This window comes from Pseudophryne corroboree, chromosome 8 (genome assembly GCF_028390025.1).
Source record: "Pseudophryne corroboree isolate aPseCor3 chromosome 8, aPseCor3.hap2, whole genome shotgun sequence".
Classification (NCBI taxonomy): domain Eukaryota; kingdom Metazoa; phylum Chordata; class Amphibia; order Anura; family Myobatrachidae; genus Pseudophryne; species Pseudophryne corroboree.
Window position 1 is genome coordinate 35,537,258 of NC_086451.1, and position 19,990 is coordinate 35,557,247.

Sequence of the window (19,990 nt, forward strand, 5' to 3'; positions counted from 1 at the left end):
TGGGATCGCACACTTGCACGGTGAATATACACAACCCTGGAGACGGCGACGCGGCATGCAAAACGAGCCCACGAGGGTACACGTTTCCACCAATTTGGCTTACATGTGGTTAAACATAGGAAATGCCACTATTGGTGAAAGAGCTCTATATAAATAAAATTATTATTATTACTATTATTATTAAAAGGGAAAACATTGCTTGAAGCTCTCTAATGTTGCACTACCCCCCAAGCCTCTGTTGGTGGCGTTTCCCCACCTGCAGCGGGCAGCGGTGGGCTAGAGCGGGGTGACACAATTCACCGAGCTACATCCATTGCATCTCCCACCTGATCCTGCTCTTTAGTAACATGTGTGTCATTATGCCAGAAACTGCCACAAGTGGTGTGCCCAAAGCAGGCATGATGTCTGATAATAGATTGCAAGCTCATGGTCTCTCAGTTTGTTATTACCCAGTCTCATTTTATTACTGTGTTTGTAGCCAATTGTAAATCGCCCTGATGCTACATAGTTATTGATAAACAAATAATAATAATATCCCCTCTACTATTGGTTGGTAGATATTGTCATCTTCCAATCATGATAACAGACTGATGGGATGGTATAAGTGTACTGGACACCATTGAAAAGTGCAATTTCTCTGTATTACTCTGTTATTATTCTCTAGACATCAATGTGTCATAATACACTCCCTACTGTTCAATATATTTATTATAATGCTCTCCCTACTGTTCGTTATATTTATTATAATGCACTCCCTACTGTTCATTATATTTATTATAATGCACTCCCTACTGTTAATTATATTTATTATAATGCACTCCCTACTGTTCATTATATTTAGTATAATGCTCTCCTTACTGTTAATAATATTTATTATAATGCTCTCCCTACTGTTAATCTCCTATATATTAGCCCAGATCTGTGACTCATTTCCTAATGCTGGGCGGAGTCACAATGCTGGGCGGAGTCAGAGTCATAGAGTCACAGATCTGCCCAAATATATAGGATGCAGGCCATGATCCTTTTACTTTCTGGTGAGTAGTTGATGCACCCGCCCCTCCCCCCCCTCCCCCCGCGGTACCCCCGCCCCCTCCCTCACCCACGGTGCCCCCACACCCGCCCCCCTCCCACGGACAGCACCTAGAGGCCCCCTCCTTCACCCGCAGTACCCCCGCACCTGCCCCTCCCCCACCCGCGGCACCCCCAGGTCCCCTCCCCCATCCGCACCCCCAACCATAGCACCTACTAGGTGATTCACCAGGCCCTGCGTGCGATGTTCACGCCATCGCAAGGGGCTACGGCCCCTTAACCATCGCACGCCCTTTGTCCATGCAATATTTAACCACTCACAAACTTATGATTGGAGGTAATATTCCATATAATAAAAATATTGCACGTCCCAAAGGCTTGCACGGGTTAAAGAGGCAGTGTGAAGAGCGCCCGTATGGCGCGATGAATCACCTAGTTATATTATAATGCTCTCCCTACTGTTAATTATATTTACTATAATGCACTACCTACTGTACAGTACAGTAGGGGCTGAGTCAATTAATACACACAAGCTGCATTATGTGCAAACCATGGGGGTAATTCCAAGTTGATCGCAGCAGGAATTTAGTTAGCAATTGGGCAAAACCATGTGCACTGCAGGGGAAGCAGATTTAACATGTGCAGAGAGAGTTAGATTTGGGTGGGTTATTTTATTTCTGTGCAGGGTAAATACTGGCTGCTTTATTTTTACACTGCAAATTAGATTGCAGATTGAACACACCCCACCCAAATCTAACTCTCTCTGCACATGTTAAATCTGCCTCCCCTGCAGTGCACATGGTTTTGCCCAATTGCAAACTAAATTCCTGCTGCGATCAACTTGGATTACCCCCCATATACTCAGACCTCTAGGACTAATGGTAGGAACAACATGGTGGGCACAGGAGAAGGGTCTGTGCCTCATGAGCTTTGCTCTCCCCCGCATGTCCCCTATGATACTATGCTAACAATGGGATTCCTGGTAACATTAACATATCAGAGACAAAACATTCCAGGAGTGCTACTTCTTGGAAGTGCCAGAGACAGGGTATTAGCATAATAAAGGCACATGTAGGTCCAGCAGCCTTTATAAGGACAGAACGGTGCATTCACCTGCAACACAGTATCTGCCCGGAGCACAGATCCTGTGCTGCATTACAGTAGCTCCAGGTAGCTGGGGGGGGGGGGGGGTTGTTGATATGAACCATACTTATGTTTGCACCCCTTGTAATGTCACTTGGTTTGGTCAGCCACAAAGTTTGCACCATACTTGCCTACTTTTGAAAAAGCATTTCAAGGAGATTGTGAAAGTAACACATAGCGCGGACGCATACTGCTACATGTGGGAGGCGTGTCATGAAGATGACTTACGTCCAAATGTAAATGAGCCCCAAAGTTAGTAATATCTATTTGTTGAAGAATTGACACTGATATTTTGCAGGATTTTTTTGTGTATTGTGTTTTACAAGAAGTTCCATACACTGTAAGTGGCCACAAGAAACCTTTAAAATGCATGTAGCCATAGGGATCACTGTGCCTTATATCCAATACAGGGAAATGGCACTGATGATACTATTTAAATGTATGTATCTATGATTTATTATTATTGTTTTCAGGGAGATTAAGGGACTATTCAGGGAGTGAGGGAGATTGCTACTATTTCAGGGAGTCTCCTGCAGAATGAGGGAGGGTAGGCAACTATGGTTTGCACCCTGGCGAAATATTCCCCTAACTCTATATCAGCCCCTCTCTGTACAGGTATATTAATGTCTATTGTGAGCACTTGCGTATGACTGAGACTACGGCCGTTTGGAGGTGGGGAAGGGGTTGGCCAAATTTTGTCGCTACCCTTACATCTTCATTCCTACTAAAGAGTGCTGAAATTAAAAGCCTTTATTCCTTTGCTGTGTCATAGAACAAAGCAGAAAACAGTTCAATAATTGCTTATTATCCAAATCTATTCTTAAAAAGCCTGGAGAGATTTGTTGGCAACCGTTATGCTGGGTACACACTAAATGATGTGTGTAACCAGCAATGGCATGATGCGACGTGATACATCGCGCCATCTGTACACACTGCACAATGGAGTGGATGACAGTGCAATGTATTGTTGCCAACTGCATTTATAATGCATGCCGTCATTCCCTGGGTTGTCCCATTGGGCATGCAGCACTCCCGACAGGACAACCCAGGGAACGACTCGTGGGAGCGCATGATCGGCAGAACGATATACTGTTCGGTTAATTGCCTAGTGTGTACCCGGCTTGAGAAAAGAAAATAAATAATTGGATTATAGAGATATTTAAAACTAATTGCTTTCTTGAATTAGAATCACACATGTCTTCTAATTAATCGTTCAGCATATTTAAACAGAGAAAAGTAGTTACTCTGTTGTTTGGTATCATAGTCTGCACCACACTGAACATGAACCAGAGAAAGCAGAGGAGAGCGTTGTTTGAGAACAAAAATAAAAAATTAGGGCACAATGAAATCTCAAGACAATCAAGGAATTCTGGAGTGATACATTTTGCCCAGTGTCGACCTTCAGTGGTCATTAGTTTCCTTCAGTGGTCGACCTAATGACTGTCGACCTAAGTTGGGTCGACCCAACGACCCATACCCACTAGGATAAACCTAAATTGAATTTCAAATTTATATTGTTTCTCTGTAGAAAGTGAAAGAGAAGCCGACTTTCCAAAATAAAAAAAGGTGTGTCCTTTAGATGTATGCAAATGTTTGCTTTTTGAACTGCAAATGCCCTTTTTTATCTTTGGAATTCAAAATTTCAGGTCAGATCAGTTTCTTTTTCAGTTTTTACAAAGGAAAAAAATAAAATAAAAATAGTCCCTGAATCCTTCTCTTCATGCCTTGAATAGCATACTCACTAACATTGCTGGCATTACGGCTAATAATCAGAGCTAATCAATAATGTGTTGCAAATCAACCAATTTGTTTAAAAGTCTAAAATCTAAATCTATCTATCTATCTATCTATCTATCTATCTATCTATCTATCTATCTATCTATCTATCTATCTATCTATCTATCTATCTATCTATCATCTCTTGTGTCTGGTCAAGAAATTAAGTTGTTGTTCAAATTTCATCTATGATTGTAGAATGAAAGTTGGCACCAACAGGGGTGGTTTGAGCGGGATGCGGTCAAGATCCTGCCGGACGGAATCCCGGCGGTCGAAATACCGACACCGGAATCCTGACTGGCACAATCTCGACATAGTCTCCCTCCGTGGGTGTCCACGACACCCATAGATGGAGAATAAAATAGTGTGTCGAGCGTAGCGAGGCACCGCGCCCACAGCGTGGCGAGCGCAGCAAGCCCGCAAGGGGCTGCGTTCTGCTCGCCACCCCTGTCAAGATTCTGCTGGTCGGGATTCCGGTGTCGGTATTTCGACCGCCGTGATCCCGTCCAGCGGGATTTCGTACTGATCCCATTTGAGCATCTCAGAAACTGCTGGTCTCCTGGGATTTTCACACACTACAATCTCTAGAGTTTACAGAGAATGGTGTGCAAAAGAGAACACATCCAGTGGGCATAAAGTCCTTGATAATGAGGTTAGAGGAGAATGAACAGGCTGGTTCCAACTGTCACATAGTGTGTACCCAGCCTAAGGATTCTCTAAAGAATGTTTCTAGGAGCTTAATGTTTGGTTCTGGGGGCAAAGTAGGGACCTACCCGGCACTAGATAGGTGCATACACTGACCACAGAGGGTCTGATCCTGACTTGTGAGCAACGCTAATAACTTTGCACCTGGACAAACCATGTTCGGAACCCCGTACCCAGGGCCAGATGCATCATCGCTTGGAAAGTGATAAAATGGAGAGTGAAAAAGCGCCAGCCAATCAGCTCCTAACTGCCATGTCACATGCTGTGTTTGAAAAATGTCAGTTAGGAGCTGATTGGCTGGTAGTTTTTCACTCTCCGTTTTATAACTTTCCAAGCGATGATGCATCTAGCCCCAACCTGAAAACTAGTGTTCCCACTTGTGTAACAGGCCCATAGTGGACCTCAGATATGTCAGCGCTACTTAAGACCAGCTGGGTGTTTCCATCACCCCAATAGTACAGAGGACGTGCCGCAGTGCAATCTGTACTCATCTTTCGGGTATATTTACTTAGGGTTCCGGATTATAAGTCGACAGTATATAGGTCGACATGCATTACATTGACAGGTACAAAAGTTCAACATGTTCAAATGGTTGACACAATTATGTTGTTGAATTTTAACTTTTTCATCGTTTACCCCCCATGTGGACTATGATTGGAAATAGTAACCAGCGCCAAACAAAACGTAGCGAGGCATCTTGCTGAAGTGTAGTGAGTGAAGCAAGCCGCGCGAGTGGACACGGAACATTAATTGGGGTCGCATGTACTTTAAAATGATAAATGGCACAAAAAAAACAACAAAAAGCATGTCGACCATTTCCATGTCGATATTTTGACCGTGTCAAACTTTTCAGGTGTCTACCTTTTACATGGCAACCTACTGAACCTGTCAACTTCTTGTACGTCGGCCATAAGGGGTCAATCTAATCATGGCCGACCCAATGATCTACACCCCTGTACAAAGGTAAATTTCCATTGATTTCAAATCGATCACATTCAAACAAAATCGACGTCGCGTTTCAGGGGCAAAAACAAACAATCACTGACATTTGAAAAAACAATATATAAAAATCAGACTTTTAGTAAATGTGTGTTTTAGACCCTGGAACACAACATCGATTTAGGTTGATAAAAATCGGCCTTTAGTAAATATACCCCTTTGTCTCTCTTTAAAATCAGGCACATTCCGAGCAAACAAAAAATCCAAGACAAACATAGTGTTCATACAGTTTTATTTCAGTGTATAAAATGCTGTGTCTGACGGTACGCCCTCATCTCCCTCCGGGGTACACAGATAAATCACCGATCTGCCAGGTGCTCACCCCGGGGGTTGTAAGACTACACAGCTGATATAAAATGTAATTCAGTGACATAAAAAAATAACAGGTGACACTGGGAGGCATTGTTTTTTTTTTCCTTTTAATTCAGGGTATGTAAACTTTTACAAAAACCCTATTGCCCCTCCCCCCAATTGTCAACTTCTTAGTGCCCCTACCCTTACCCCCCTCCCCCCTTTCCCTCCCTCCCTTCCCGATCCCCAGAAACACACAATATTCAATATATACGTTTTATCAGAAATGGTTAACCAACTGGAGCATGGGCTGATAACACAAAACACCCCAAAATACGACAATGACGTGGGCGTGGACAGCAGAGGATCGTCTCTAGCAGTAAAATCATACATGGCCATTTTACGTGAACAGGATGCAGGTATCTAATGCCAGGCTGCACACGTCCCTGTATGGACAAAGGAGGGTATTTCATTTTGGGTACACAGGATCCTAAAAAAATTTGATAAAAAGAACGCACCTAAAAAAAAAAAAGAACAGAAAAAGCATCTGTTGCTATATTAACCGGGAACAAACTGGTCGTAGGTAGTGATGCCTTTTAGTGACCCAAAGCAATTCCAAGCAGAGCTTGAGTACAGATTTTGCTAAATCTTATGTGGTTTTAAAGTGATTTTCTCATTAAAATGTATCACTATTAACATTCAATATGCATATTGGCAGGAATGAGCGGAATATGACCTCTTCTAAGGGGCTTAGTATATGACCACTGAAGAGGCAAGAGGACATTTACGAAAGCCGGCGCACAGGTTTGCAGATGCAGCGCGGGGAGGTGGAGTGGGGGAGGCGGGATTGGGGGGCACAGACTGGCCCAGGTCGCACCTCACCTGTGCAGAAAAGGCTAGAGGGCCTAATTCAAGGTTGATTGCAAATACAACATTTTCCTCTAATGGGCAAAGCCATGTGCAGTACAGGTGGGGCAGATGTAACATGTGCAGAGAGAGTTAGATTTGGGTGGGTTATTGTTTCTGTGCAGGGTAAATACTGGCTGCTTTTTTTTACACTGCAATTTAGATTTCAGTTTTAACACAACCCACCCAAATCTAACTCTCTCTGCACATGTTACATCTGCCCCACTTGCACTGCACATGGTTTTGCCCATTAGAGGAAAATGTTGTTTTGCAATCAACCTTGAATTAGGCCAGAGTGTCATGGCTGGGTCCCTACATAAAATGAGCTAAGGGGTCCGCCGAAGAGCTGTCCATCCCTGGTTTGTGGCCCTTTTTTTGCAGGTACCTGTGCGCCCATTTCCATAAATTTCCCAATGTATCCAACACTGTTTAAAAGTGTCAACAATGCAGCACTGAACCCCTCCCTTTTCCAGGTGGCCCGATGAGGCGTCACTGCGGCACGTTTTCTTGCCAGGGAATAATGGAGGAGTGGAAATGAACACTTTAGTGCAACAAGAAATAAAGTGACTCAGGGACATAAATTAGAATCTCTTGGAGACATAGCAGCTGGGCGAGCAGGCAGATTACATATAAAAAACGACAAAGGAAATACTACCGACTTTAAGTTAAATAATTTAAGGGGAGATGTATCAAAGCTTGGAGAGAGTGGAGAAAGTAACAACCAATCAGCTCATCACTGCCATGTTGCAGACTGTGTTTGAAAAATGACAGTTAGATGCTGATTGGTTGGTGCTTTATATCTCTCCACTTCATATCTCTCCTTACACTACCAAAAAAAGCAGGGAAAAAGAAACAAACATAGATATAATATATGCTGGGGAAGAGATGGGAATTGTAGGGTTAAGCTAAGCCGTTGACCGGTGACAGGAAATCTTGTGTTATTCTCTTTACCTACAAGAGCACCATTACAAGCTGTAGTATAAGATGTTACAGAATAAACCCATAAATCCTTTGTGTATGTGGCTGACACTGAAAAGCAATATAGGGCCGATTGGGCAATTAGCAAATAAATGTACATCTTTCAGTCACACATTCTGCGGGCGGCCATTTTGTAGAAGGAAACAACGTTCACAAGTAGGCAGCGAATCATTGGTTATGCCCACAAAATGGCCACCTCTAAAAATGAACTGTAACCCATAGGAACACCTCAGAAGTTGTATTTAATTGAGGGCGATATCTGCTGTCTGACAGCCGTTGGGATGGTAGCAGCGCCGTCTCTCTGCGACCTACATCATCACCAATTTTCTGTCAGACTACATAGAGGAAAATTGCCAGTGTCTGGGTACCGTATTCTACCGCAATGTGCGCAGCCACACGTGACATTGAATAATGGGCCTCAGAATTTGGCTAGACGCTGTTGTTAACAGTAAATTGTTTCTGTGCGCTGGTTGTTCCATAAAATATCAAATGTTTGTGTTATTTCCGCCGTTCCTAGAACTATTATTATAATATGAATAAATACAATCTCCCTGTACTTATTGCTATCCAATGCAACAGGTGTACTCTCAATACACTTTCTGAACATGATTAGGGCTCTCTGGAGAAGCGAGTGGATGTGAAATTTAGGGGTCTATTTACTAAGCCTTGGATGGAGATAAAGTCGTTGGAGATAAAGGGGTACATGTACTAAGCAGTGATAAAAATGGAGAAGTGAGCCAGTGGAGAAGCTGCCCATGGCAACCAATCAGCTGCTATGTATATGTTTATAGTATGCAAATTATAGATGTTACGTCAATGCTGATTGGTTGCCATGGGTAACTTCTCCACTGGCTCACTTCTCCACCTTTATCACTGCTTAGTACATGTCCCCCAAAGTACCAGCCAATCAGCTCCTAACTGTCATTTTTCAAACACAGCCTTTGGCAGGTCAGTTAGGAGCCGTTTGGCTGGTACTCTATCTCCAGCAACTTTATCTCCATCCAAGGCTTAGGGGTCTATTCATGAAGCAATGAAAAGTGTGGAGAAGTGAGCCAGTGGAGAAGTTGCCCATGGCAACCAATCAGCATTGAAGTAACATTTATAATTTGCATACTATAAAATTGTACGGAGCAGCTGATTGGTTGCCATGGGCAACTTCTCCACAGGCTCACCTCTCCACTCTTTTCACTGCTTCATGAATAGACCCCTTAGTAAATAGACCCCTAAGACAGAAGTTATAAAATACAGGTATGGGATAGATGACGTATCCGGAAACCCAGTTTGTACATGAACAGCAGAAAAGGGGGGGAAAGTAAATAATCGCTGCTGCTACGTGATCATTTCATGATCACAAAATGTCTCCTCTTGCAGTCACTGAGAGGAACACTGCTAAATTATTTAATGAGGAGAAAGGGGCAGTTAGGCATGGTGCTCCAAATTATGGCCCAGCTATTCGGAACAACAGATCCCATACCTGTATTAAGGGGCAGCATTAGGCGCATCCAGGCCTGGGTGCTCGAATTGTCGCCACGCTCACTGCCGCTCCTTATCTCAGCAGGCGGGAGATGGCGGCGACACATTCTGCTTTTCAGCTGAAGGGAGAGATGTATCAGACCTTCTAGAAAAAGCACCTCTCATTTCATAGTTGCTTTGGGAAACGTCTCCACTTCATCTCTCTCCAAGGCTTGATACATGCCCCCTTCTCAATGTTTTAAAAGCCCCTCTAAAGATTGGTGCCATAGGCAAGTGCCTAGATTTGCCTAATAGCAGTAGGGGTGTGCTATAGGAGATCTACATTAATTACAGTCAACCACAGATGTGCGCAGGAGCCGACATGGGGTTGCCAGCTCAGGGACTACAGGGGCGACCCAGATGGGCCGTCTATGTCCCAGAGCAAAGGGGTGGAGGAGGTAGTCTGTGATCCGGAAGTTCCAGAGTGGCACACTTGTGTCGGCTCCTGCACATGCTTATGTGGTCATACTCAGGGTCAAAAGGTCAACATGGAAAATGTACAGTAGGAAAGGTACAAAAGGTCAAACGGTCGACACGGAAATGGTCAACACACGTTTAAAAAAAATTGGCTGACATTTTCTGTTTCATCATATCTGGCCGTCATTATTGCAAATGTATACCCTTCGCTCGCCACACTTCGGGCAAGGTGGCTCGCTTCACTAACGCTGTGCTTGGTCAATCAAGCAAAAGCTGAAAAGTATGTGAAACCCCCACAAAAACTTGCGTCGACTGCTGCCATGTCAACCTTTTGAACCTGTCGACCTTTTCTACCTGTCGACTTTAAGCACTGCCTACCTTTTACCTGTCGCCCTTTTGACCCCGACGATTGACCTATTGACTGTTTATCCAGACACTGTAGATCTATCATGCGGATGCCAAGCAGTAGCGCCACTGGGATTCATTTCGAGTTAGGTGCAAATCCGGCCCCTGGAATGCAAATGTTTTGTGGTGCAATTTCGTTTCTCAGGTGCAAATGTTGTACCTACCCCTAAACGGGTCCCATAGCATGGACCAAATTATTACTGTATCTCTGCAAGAATAAAACATAGCGTGTGACCCTGGTAGCATAGGAAATAATGCACTAAAGTTAGTCACTCAGGAATAATTTAAGATATACGGTGTAATAATAATAATGTAATGAATTCCACGCAGTTTAAGCCTCAGACTTTCTTGTTTAACGTGTTTTTCTTCTTCTCGGAATCACGAGAACCATGATGATAAGATGAGAATATGACCAACTCTATGACCCAAAACTCAAGCTACACCAGCAATGAAATCTCTTCGCCCATTCCGTACCCGGCCCCATATTTAGGAAAACAGAAACAAAAGATTATATTCTAGAACTATGACAGGGGTGGTAGGTTTATCCATTGTGGTTGCTCATTGGCATTCCGTGAGGCATGGCCTGCGGGAATACCTCACTTTTGTGGAAGGCAGACATGTAAAGTGCAGGATTAGAACCCAGGGAGGGTGGGGCAAAACCTTGGGAAGGCATCACTTGTGACAGGGAGTAGGGCCCGGCGTTAGGAGGTGACAGTGACTGTACGATGTCATAGGCTTCGCCCCCGTTCTCCCTGAGGTAGGGGTGCACCTGGCGTTTTCCCTTCTGTCGGCGGTTGCAGAACCACACTCGGACAACCTGTGGGCAAATGGATGCAACCAATTATAAATGGTAAAGCAGTAAGGGTGACAGCAACAAGACGAATACATCAGACAATGGGCATCATTTAGACCCGATCGCTGCTGTGCGTTTTCGCTCAGCGGGCGATCGGGTCTGAACTGCGCATGCGCCGGAGCATGGCAGGCAGCCGACGGCTGTCTTAGTCCTGCGATCGCTTCTGCCTGATTGACAGGCAGAGGCGGTCGATGGGCGGGAAGGGGCGGGCTGGCGGTGTTTGGACGCCGTTCAGGGGGCACGATCCGGGCAACGCAGGCGTGCCCGGACCGTTGGAGGGTTGGGCCGCGGTGGCTGCGTGACGTCACACTCAGCCGCTGCGGCCCTCACAGCGCCGAGTAACTCCTGCCAGCGGGCAGGGAGTTACCCCTACAGTACAAAAGCATCACCGCTGTGCAATGCTTTTGTACTTCTGTCACGGGGTAAGGCCTGACATGCGGGGCGGACTAGCCCTGTGCTGGGCGTCCCCCCCCGCATGTCTGTGTCTCGTAGCTGATCAACTCTGAATCACCCCCTATGGGCCTAATTCAGACCTGATCGCAGCAACAAATTTGTTAGCAGTTGGGCAAAACTATGGGGGATATTCTGACCTGATTGCACGTTGCAGTTCTTCGCAGCACAGCTATCAGGACAGAACTGTGCATGCGCTGGCACCACAGTACGCCGGCACATGGGTGACAGCCGACGGCTGTCGTTGCCTAGCGATCGCCTCTGCCTGATTGACAGGCAGAGGTAGTCGCTGGGCGGGAGGGGGCAGCACGGCCAACGGGGGCGTGGCCGGATCGTGTGGGGGGCGGGCTGCAGCGGCTGCGTGACGTTACCTGCGACCCAGGGCAGCGACAAAAACTCCCGGCCATCGGCAGGAGCTGCGCTGGCCGGGAGTTATTCTTCAAGTACAAAAGCATCGCCGTTGTGCCCCCTAAATTTAGCACAGCTACGATCAGGTCGGAATGACCCCCTATGTGCACTGCAGGGGGGGGGGGGGGGGCAGATATAACATGTGCAGAGAGAGTTAGGTTTGGAGGTTTGGGTGGATTATATTGTTTCTATGCAGGGTAAATACTGGCTGCTTTATTTTTACACTGCAATTTAGATTTCAGTTTGAACACTCAGCAGTTTGAGGTACTCAGCCGCTGCGATCACTTCAGCCTGTCCGGGCCCGGAATTGACGTCAGACACCCGCCCTGCAAACGCCTGGACACGCCTGCGTTTTTCCAACCACTCCCAGAAAACGGTCAGTTGACACCCACAAACGGCTTCTTCCTGTCAATCTCCTTGCGAACGCCCATGCGAATGGATTCTTCGCACAAACCCATCGCTGAGCGACGATCCACTTTGTACCCGTGCTACGCGCCTGCACATTGCAGTGCAAACGCATGCGCAGTTTAGACCTGATTGTCCGCTGTACAAAAACGCAGCCTAGCGATCAGGTCTGAATTACCCCCTTAGAACAAGCTGAGAGACAGCCATCCGAGGACCTAATGAGAGAAAAGCTCTGGTGAATAAATACACATATAGTAAATTTGTGTCCAATTCTTTGTGAGCTGGAGATGTTTAGTTCCAACTAGAGATATGCGGGTTTGGTTTTGCTCAGTTCTTAACACCAAAATTTACGTGAGTTTGGATTTATCCGGAATTTTCTAATTGGCTATCCAAAACACGTGACATCCGAGAGCCAATAAGATGCTGTTTTGAGATACGGGTAAATCCGAACCCACACATCTCTAATTCCAACATCTTGTGGTCATATAGGTTTATATAAGGATGTATGTGCTAGCACTCAGGGTTGCCGAGAGATTGGGGGAAGGGGTACTAATTACCTGGGCCCAGGCCCATTGGAGGGGCCCGCGGGAGGCCCGTGCCAGCAGCTGAGGCAGAGAAATATGGGAGCGCATAGAACTTTACAGTGTTTTTTTTTTCTGAGGTGATGTGGCCATGCCTCCTGGATTTGGCCACACCCCCTTAGTACCCATACCCCATGGATGTCTCAATGCCGTTTATAGCGCTCCATCACTCTTATGACTGGGCGTCTTAGTCCTTGCACATTCAGAAGCATGGCTGTACCCCAGGAAACGGCTTGTAGCAGCATTTTCATACATTAGCTGAAGCAATGTCGGCAACAGACGCACAAACAGATGCCGCACAATCTACAGTGTCGCTGGCGAGGAGGAAGTATTTCAGCTGATGCGTTCAGCAACAAAATGTCCGCTTGCACCCTGAGCGGTACATAGACCGCTGTGACGCCGTGTTACAATAGGTCTGTGAGTTATCTGGGTACGCCTCACACTTACATCTTTATCCATGCTGAGCTCTCTGGCAATTTGGGAAATTTCCTGGGCACCTGGCTTTGAGCAATGCATGAAATAATTCTCCAGACGGCGTTTAACGTTGTTCTCGATGCTGGTCCGGTGCTTTCGCTTCTGGGCTTGAGGAAGAACATGACCACGACTGATGATCTGTTGCATTAAACACACAGGAAAAATGAGTTATACAGTTATTTTTGTCCCGAACATTTATCGACTAAAGTTCAGAATGAACAATTTCATAAGCGGAGCAGGGTTTCGGGATCTGCCTTGGTGAGAGGCCACCAGTACCAGGAATGGATCCTGTGACTCTGATCTGAGGAGATCCTGAAACCCTGCACTTGAGTAGAGACGGAACACAAGTTTGGAAATCGCAGTAAAGAGATTCTCAGGTCCTAAATGAGTCATGAAGCTCTTACAGAAGAGAAAGGAAGTGATGGACTCAAGAGCTCCCTCCATCCGTGACTCGGACTCACCTCTTGCAGGTTCTCGTTATTCTCCACCTCGTGCAGCCAGCTCCTCAGCAGGGGCTTCAGTTTACACATGTTTTTGAAGCTCAACTGTAAAGACTCAAAGCGACAGATGGTCGTCTGACTGAAGGTTTTGCCTTTAGGAGAGAAGAAAGACGTCAGATCCACAGGACACCAACCCACGCTCTACCATCAGGTCTACCAAAACCCAGGCACATATGACCTTACCAAAAAGGACCCCTAGGGCATAGCCAACGTCTGCTTGTGTGTAGCCCAGCGTGATCCGCTTGTGCTTAAGGTCTTTCGCAAACTGTTCCATCTCAGCGGATGTCGGGACTTCCTGCATTAGCGAGGAAACAACATTTAGCGGCAGAAACAATCAACTCTTTCATAAACGATGGTACAGTTATTAAATCCATGAGCAGCAGGTAAGACATACAGGAGCATATTTAATTAGCCATGGGGTAGAAGACGTGCCCAGAGCTATGCAATTGCAGCCCGCTGTAAGCTCGCAACATCTTTTACTGCGGATTCTGTTTGCACGCTCCCGGAATCTATGAGTTAATGAGTGTCAGCTGGGTATGGATTACCAGATCTGCATTACAAAGGTCTACAGTCATTAGGTCGACCACTACTTGTCGACATGCATTAAGTCGACACAGTCAAAAGGTTGACACATGAAAAGGTCAACCTGGCAAAAGGTTAACAGTAGGAAAAGTCAACAGTAGGAAGGTTTGACCGGGTCAATAGGTCGACATATGAGGTTGACATGAAAAAATGTTAACACAAAAAAAGGTTGACACCACATTTTTACCTTTTTTTTGGGTGCAGTTTTCGACGTCAAAGCATGTGGAACCCCAATTAGTGTACCGCGTCCCCTCGCATAGCGAGCGAACTTCGGCCAAGTTACTATACCAATCGTAGTCAAAAGTATGAAAAAACTGTGTTGACCATATGTGTGTCGACTACCTGTCGACCATAAGCAATGTTAACCTATGGTCCACGTCAACCTTTTTGCCATGTCGTCCTACTGCATATCGACCATTAGTGGTTGACCTAGTGACTGTCGACCTTTTCATGGACAACCTAGAACCCGGATACCGTGTCAGCCGTGGGTTGAAAATTTGATAGCTCCAGGTATTAAAGTTCGAGGCTATTGAGTATGCCCCATCGTAAAAAGGGCAAACGCGGGATCTAAAGTTCAAATACAGTAGATGAGGAAAGAAGTCAGGCAATCTATCCTTCTCTGCTGGCGGACCTGCCACTTCCTGTCTAGATGATGCTTTGAAACTTTGACCAAGTTGAGGGATAATCAAGTCCAAATTATACATGACCACAAATGCTCCCTGTGCTGCATAATCTGAACTGGTGCCGTGTACTTTCCTCATAATGGATCTGTGCAACTGACCCCGTGTTAGCCTTTATCACACAATCTAACTGTGCGGTTTCTTTGAGTTCTCAGGATGCGTCTGTAGACTTTAGAGAACGCTGACAACACGATATAGCACATGTCGGTGCCCAATGCTTACGTAGGCAACTCTGCGATAAACTGTAGTTATGTCATCAGCTGAGAATGCAAAGTTCCCAGGAACTAATGACTTTTTGAACACCTGCAAAACTGTCTGCACATTCAGTCTCTATAAATTACCCCTGTGTGTACACGCAGAGTCAGGAGATGAATAAAGTTTTTTATTGTAAGAAGTTAGAATTAGATGGGGTCTCCTCAACAGAACAAAATGAAAAGCTCAGGACAAAATGGTATCACCTTAAATTAGCTCAGGGGTGCATGAGTAATTTTCACCTCAGTTTAACAAGATTAATAGCTTTGAAAAACATGGAGTGACATCACCATTACAACCTCAGTACAGGATGACATCATCTCACGGCCACGAGTGCAACACAATACAGAGCTCTCTCAGTGTAACATGATAATGGGCTCAAAACAAGATGGAAGTCCTGTCAGTATAACAACCACTGAAGCAAAATACAATATGGAGTCCTCTCAATAGAACAAGATGAGACAGTGGTACCTGGGGAGCCACATAGCACTCTCAGGGACGCCGTGGGTCCCGGGCTTTCAAAATAAATTATTTGGGATGGCTTATTCATTGTCCAGGCCACGTGCTGCCAGAAAGCCTTAGAGAGCCAGCACGCAGCCATTTACACAGTGCTGGCGGCTGCTGCGCAGGAGCAACATGGACGAACAGGATCGCAACTTTGTCCAACACCACCTGATTAAACCTAAAGATGGCAGCAAAGCACAGTTTTCTGACTGAAATCATTTTTGCTGAGAATCCCAATAAGAAACATTTTAGGGGAAATTCAATAAAATGTGAAGTTCTGTCTGCGAACACAGCAGGTTACTATGGAGGGAAAATGTAGTTCACTTTTACCTCGGTTTGGTACATCCATGCTAATTGCCCTGAAAGAAAAATTGCTGAGGGCCTAAGGTTGAGGAGAACCAAGGAACAACTTAGGTAAGGCGCTCTATAAAAAATGGCATCCCTTCAATATAACAATAGCAGAAGCTCAGTACAAGTTGAAGTCACCTTTAAAGTGACAAGGTCAAGAGGTCAATACAATATGGAGGATACGTATATGCAGGATACGTAACAATATAACAATATAAGAGACCTTAGTACAGGACAGAGTACACTCAGTATAACAGGGACCTTAGTACATGACAGAGTACACTCAGTATAACAGGGACCTTAGTACATGACAGAGTACACTCAGTATAACAGGGACCTTAGTACATGACAGAGTACACTCAGTATAACAGGGACCTTACTACAGGACAGAGTACACTCAGTATAACAGGGACCTTAGTACAGGACAGAGGACACTCAGTATAACAGGGACCTAAGTACAGGACAGAGGACACTCAGTATAACAGGGACCTTAGTACAGGACAGAGAACACTCAGTATAACAGGGACCTTAGTACAGGACAGAGTACACTCAGTATAACAAGCACCTAAGTACAGGACAGAGTACACTCAGTATAACAGGGACCTACGCACAGGACGGAGTACACTCAGTATAACAGGGACCTTAGTACAGGACAGAGTACACTCAGTATAACAAGCACCTAAGTACAGGACAGAGTACACTCAGTATAACAGGGACCTACGCACAGGACGGAGTACACTCAGTATAACAGGGACCTACGCACAGGACGGAGTACACTCAGTATAACAGGGACCTTAGTACAGGACAGAGTACACTCAGTATAACAGGGACCTTAGTACAGGACAGAGTACACTCAGTATAACAAGCACCTAAGTACAGGACAGAGTACACTCAGTATAACAGGGACCTACGCACAGGACGGAGTACACTCAGTATAACAGGGACCTTAGTACAGGACAGAGTACACTCAGTATAACAAGCACCTAAGTACAGGACAGAGTACACTCAGTATAACAGGGACCTTAGTACAGGACGGAGTACACTCAGTATAACAAGGACCTTAGTACAGGATAGAGTACACTCAGTATAACAAGCACCTAAGTACAGGACAGAGTACACTCAGTATAACAGGGACCTACGCACAGGACGGAGTACACTCAGTATAACAGGGACCTTAGTACAGGACAGAGGACACTCAGTATAACAAGCACCTAAGTACAGGACAGAGGACACTCAGTATAACAGGGACCTATGCACAGGACGGAGTACACTCAGTATAACAGGGACCTTAGTACAGGACAGACTACACTCAGTATAACAGGGACCTATGCACAGGACGGAGTACACTCAGTATAACAGGGACCTTAGTACAGGACAGAGTACACTCAGTATAACAGGGACCTTAGTACAGGACAGAGTACACTCAGTATAACAGGGACCTATGCACAGGACGGAGTACACTCAGTATAACAAGGACCTACGCACAGGACAGAGGACACTCAGTATAACAAGGACCTAAGTACAGGACAGAGTACACTCAGTATAACAGGGACCTAAGTACAGGACAGAGGACACTCAGTATAACAGGGACCTTGCTACAGGACAGAGGACACTTAGTATAACAAGGACCTAAGTACAGGACAGAGGACACTCAGTATAATAAGATCTTAGTAGAAGGAGTCAGGACACATAACAAGGTGACCATGGTGTAATTACAGGTCACATCAGCCTAATACCCAGTAATCTGCATAACACAATACCCACAGCCCTCTGCACCCTACTAGGAAAGGAGGCAGATTAGTAATTTGCACCATTACACAATATACAACATGTAAGGGATACAGCATCTGAGCCTCAGCCAGTGCAGGGTGATATACATGATTATCTCCAGGGCATCACATAGGGGTCTGCAAGAGGCAGCCATGGGCATGCATGGTACCCAGGGGTAACAGCAGGGGGCACCATCAGTGTGCACCACTTACCTCCTCATTGTCGCTGCCGATGCCCTCGCTGGCCCCGCTGGACATGCTCCTGGGGGTGGTGTTGTTGGCGCTGGAGCCCGAGCTGGTGGCGCTGTTGCAGCGGCTGGTCTCTATGCTGGAGATGCCGCTCTCGGCAGCCGCATTGGGGCTCCGGTTAGAGGGGTACGGCTGCTGTTGCTGCACCGGGGGAGCCGCGGCTTGGGGCTTGACGGTGGCTTGCGGCTTGCTGGAGGGCGCAGCAGTACCTGCGCCGGGGGCCCCTGGCCACAGGGTGACGCCATTGCTCTCCCAGATCTGGGGGTAGAAAGCTGCTGCGCTGCTGGGGGGATTGCTGGGCAAGGTGGGGTTACACTTGGCCGGAGGAGGTTCCACTTTCACCTCCACTTCATGGCCCCTCTCTCTTTTCACGTTGCGACCCTTGTTGCCCCCCGGGCTGGACATCTGCTGCTCCCCATGGATGCCCAGCTGGCTGGCAGGGTCCAGCTGCGGCAGGTGGCTCCAGTGCATGACCTGGGCCGGGCAGTCCCCCATGGCCTGCACCCCCAGATCCCCATAGTCTGATGACTTGACTGTGGAGAAGGAGTAGAAGGCCTGTGGGTGGTGGGGGTGGCTGATGCCAGCATAGCTACCCATGTTGTACTGGCAGTTGGCATCCTGCATCAGCCCCGGGCTGTGGGCAAAGCCCTGGAAGCTCTGCTGGTTGTACATGGTGAGATGCTCCTCAAGCCCCGAGCCTGGATAAGGACGTGGCCTTAGTTGGAAAGTTGAATTGAACTCTGAGATCTTCTCATCTTCTTGGTTCCCTGGTTGTTGTAGCAGCTGCAAAATTCCTGATAATCAGTATAAAATGCCCTTTCTCTGGCCTGAGGAAGGACCTGCTGGGGGTCTGCTAGGGGTCAGTCCATAAAGTTCTTGCCTCTATTTGGGCTCCTGCAGGTCCCCAGAGGACCTCTAATATCAGGATGGAGACTTGTCCTGGAGTTTTGCTAGCAGTAATCTAATTCCCCATGATCATGGGCCTCCTAACACTAGCCCTAGAGACCCCTCCTCCCCCTGGCTATTGTAATTGGCCTCCTAGGTGATTGGCCCACTTAAAACAAATGAGACCCCCACCCCAATGGCAATGAATAGGAGCCATATATAGGTGTGTGGATACTGAATGTATATGTATATATATATATATATATATATATATATACATACATACATACATACATACATACATACATACATACACGCACAGTATACATGATATACACATACATTGTGAAGATTCCTCATTACTCACAGACAGGTGATTATTTGTATTTACAAATGCACAAACATCATCCAGTGTAAGGAGCCTCCATGATTTTCTATGTACATAGCAATACCAGCTCCACAGAGGCATATGAATATTCAGCAGGTCACTTTTTACAAACTAGGTCCCAAAACTCAGCAATCATTCCACCCCATTTCCTAAACATTAGACCTAATAAACCCATTTAGTGGGAGTAATCACACAGGGACCTGTGACCTGTGTCTGTAATACCCGACTGCTGCTGCCCTTCACGGCTGAGTGCTAATGTGGGGACATTGTCATTACCCAGAACCCTCAGGTGTCCTTACATAGCAGGTAGACAGGCAAATATAGAGCTACATATGCTATATATATATTACTGTAGATAGATAGATAGATAGATAGATAGATAGATAGATAGATAGATAGATAGATAGATAGATAGATAGATAGATAGATAATGAGATAGAAGATAGATTACTGTAGATATAGATAGATAGATTACTGTAGATAGAGATAGATAGATAGATA

General features: G+C 45.9%; 1 protein-coding gene across 1 annotated transcript; it reads right to left on the reverse strand.

Annotated features, from left to right (window-relative positions):
- Positions 1–9,039: 9,039 nt before the first annotated feature.
- LOC134947456 (POU domain, class 5, transcription factor 1.2-like) lies at positions 9,040–19,083 on the reverse strand. The gene is made up of 5 exons (XM_063935545.1): positions 18,181–19,083; positions 14,016–14,127; positions 13,794–13,924; positions 13,306–13,470; positions 9,040–10,978 (listed from the first exon to the last, which is right to left on the reverse strand). Exons 1-5 carry the CDS (start codon positions 18,886–18,888, stop codon positions 10,703–10,705), a joined length of 1,392 nt encoding a protein of 463 aa, XP_063791615.1. The 5' UTR covers positions 18,889–19,083; the 3' UTR covers positions 9,040–10,702.
- Positions 19,084–19,990: the final 907 nt, after the last annotated feature.